General features: G+C 44.5%; 1 protein-coding gene across 3 annotated transcripts in view; it reads left to right on the top strand.

Annotated features, from left to right (window-relative positions):
• The window catches only part of Wasf2 (WAS protein family member 2), an 87081-nt gene that overhangs the window by 74462 nt on the left and 10054 nt on the right, over positions 1–2565 (top strand). For all 3 annotated transcript variants that reach the window (XM_026782104.1, XM_005353109.2, XM_026782103.1), the window contains exons 5-6: positions 1047–1164; positions 2160–2290. In XM_026782104.1, the coding sequence (XP_026637905.1) occupies positions 1047–1164; positions 2160–2290 (249 nt within the window). The remainder of the gene's footprint in view (positions 1–1046; positions 1165–2159; positions 2291–2565) is intronic.

Below are 2565 nucleotides of genomic sequence, written 5' to 3'. Positions count from 1 at the left end.
ACTGAGCCATCTCTCCAGCCCCTCAGGCATTTTTTAGAAGGAATTATTAGTGTTTGATTTAGAACTGCATTCTGTGTATTTTGAGAGACAAGTAGAATTGCCTTTAGTAGTTTTTGTTTGTTTGTATTTTATTTTATTTTTGTGACAGAATCTCCCTAGGTAGTCCTGGCTGTCTTAGAACTTGTTATATACACCAGGCTGGCCTCGGAATCAGCCTCTTGTGGGTTTTTTGTTGTTGTTGTTGTTGTTTGTTTGGGCTTGAACTCCTGACGCATCTCTCTCCCTGCCTCCTGAGGGCCAGGATTATAGATGTGTACCACCAGTCCTGGATTCCAACTTTGTTTTTGTTATTGTTGTTTGTCTGTTTGTTTGGTTTGGTTTTGGTTTGGGTTTTTTTGAGACAGGGTTTCTCTGTGTAGCCCTGGCTGTCCTGGAACTCACTCCGTAGATCAGGCTAGCCTTGAACTCAAGAGATCCACCTGTCTCTGCCTCCGAGTAGACCTTGTGGTTTTTAAAGAGTTGGCGATTGTGTTCAGTGGGTCCCCTTGGATTGATATTGGGCACTGAACTGCTCTGGAAGGGAGCAAGAACTAGCAGTGTGCTCCTTATCTGTGTGTAGAGAACACAGGTTTCAGGTTAGTGGAGAAGACCTCAGTGCTTCCTACAGAGTTCTGAGGAATGGATAGGAAAGGGGAACCAGTGATAGAAATCTCCTTAGAGGTACACAGTATCCAGATATCTTTAGGGAGCTGTCTGTGGCCCTGCAGATGATCAAAATAATCAGAGTTCCTGCTGCTCTAGCCTGTTCTCGCTCTGACCATGCACATTCCTGTATGGGAATTGAAGGTGCGGCAAAGGTCTGTGAGGAGTTGAGGGACACCATTCGGGGCTATTGAGAATTCATGCGGGAGAGGAGATATGCAATCAATGTGAATGGTTTCATGGTTCCGTAGCGTAAAAACTGCTAACTGGTTGGTGTTGGAATATTGGATTCGGGTGGGAGCTCATCTCTCTACTGACAGCTACTTGTCTTCGTTTCTATCCAGGGATGATGGGAAAGAGGCACTCAAATTCTACACCAACCCTTCCTACTTCTTTGATCTTTGGAAGGAGAAGATGCTGCAGGACACCAAGGATATCATGAAAGAGAAGAGAAAGCATAGGGTGAGGGGAAAGGGGCCTCTGTTCTACACATCAGTAGGCACGATTGTGGAGGGGGGATGAAAAGGAAGCCAGTCTTATGTGAAGTAATTCCAAGTGGCTGCTTGCTTGGATGCCAGGTAAAACTCTTAAAAAAGAAAAAGAATGTGTCCACACCAAACACCACCAGGATGAGAAAGTATCAATCACACCAAAAATGTGCTCGTTCCCCTGGTACTATTAACAATTGAGTATATTTGAGCTGAGTTTCAGAAATTGACTTTTCTATTCATCATTTATTTTTCTTGCAATTTGCACCTGACTCTGCTGGACACTTTGCTAGCCTGGTCCCATCCCTGCCGGTTTTGCAGCTCATTTCTCAGTGACAAGCCCCAGGTTCTGCAATATTTGGTTTACAGCAGAAGATTAACCCCTTCACTACTGTGTGGGTGAAGCCAGGGGCTGCCTGGTTTGTAGAGATGCTTCTCTCTCTTTAGGCTCCTGGTGCTTTGTGACCTGCCAGCACTAACCTCACAATCCCATTAGCATGGCTGTCAGCAGGCCCAAGAGAGTACTGGAGGCTAGTGCAGCTGCAGGAGCTGGAAAATCCTTCATTGGTTTTAGTTTTGTTTTGTTTTTTAACTGTTTCCTTCTCTCTGCCCCAGATCTCTAGAGCGGTCAATCCTCGTCCCTTGACTGACTTTTGTGGCATAGCAAATAACAAATAAGTGTTTACTAGAGTGCCTAACGAGGTGGGGCAGCTACCAGAGAGGTGGCTGGCTAGCCCTTCTTTCTGCTCGGGGTTCCTGTGTGTGAAACTGAGCAAATGTTTTGCCTGGGAGGTGGTTTGAATTAGACTGCCTCAAGTCACTGCAAACCTGGTAATTCTGTAAATTCTGCTGCTATCATGTGTTGTCTAGGCAAATCACCTCATGAGTGTGTCCACGGAGATGGGTAGAATTTTAATGAAGCCCTTTAGAAAGTGTTTTACAAAGGCTTTCTGTCCTTTTTCATTATAGAAAGAAAAGAAAGATAATCCGAATAGAGGGAATGTAAACCCACGCAAAATCAAGACACGTAAGGAAGAGTGGGAGAAAATGAAGATGGGACAAGAATTTGTCGAATCCAAAGAAAAACTGGGACCTTCTGGGTAGGTGATAGGTTTTCTGTTTTGTTTTGGTTTTGTTTTTGTTTTTTCGAGACAGAGTTTCTCTGAGTAACAGCTTTGGCTGTCCTGGAACTAGCTCTTTTAGACCAGGCTGGCCTTGAACTCACAGAGATCTGCCCGCCTCTACCTCCCGAGTGCTGAGATTAAAGGTGTGTGCCACCATAGCCTGGCATGATACCTTCCACACCCTTTAAAATCCAGCTGTAGGGTTTAAGCCAATAGCTTGATGAAATTTCTTTCTTTTTTTTTTTTTTTTT

This window comes from Microtus ochrogaster, chromosome 10 (assembly GCF_000317375.1).
Source record: "Microtus ochrogaster isolate Prairie Vole_2 chromosome 10, MicOch1.0, whole genome shotgun sequence".
NCBI lineage: Eukaryota > Metazoa > Chordata > Mammalia > Rodentia > Cricetidae > Microtus > Microtus ochrogaster.
The sequence above is the reverse complement of the archived record's forward strand: the minus strand, read 5'-3'. Positions and strand labels throughout refer to the sequence as shown.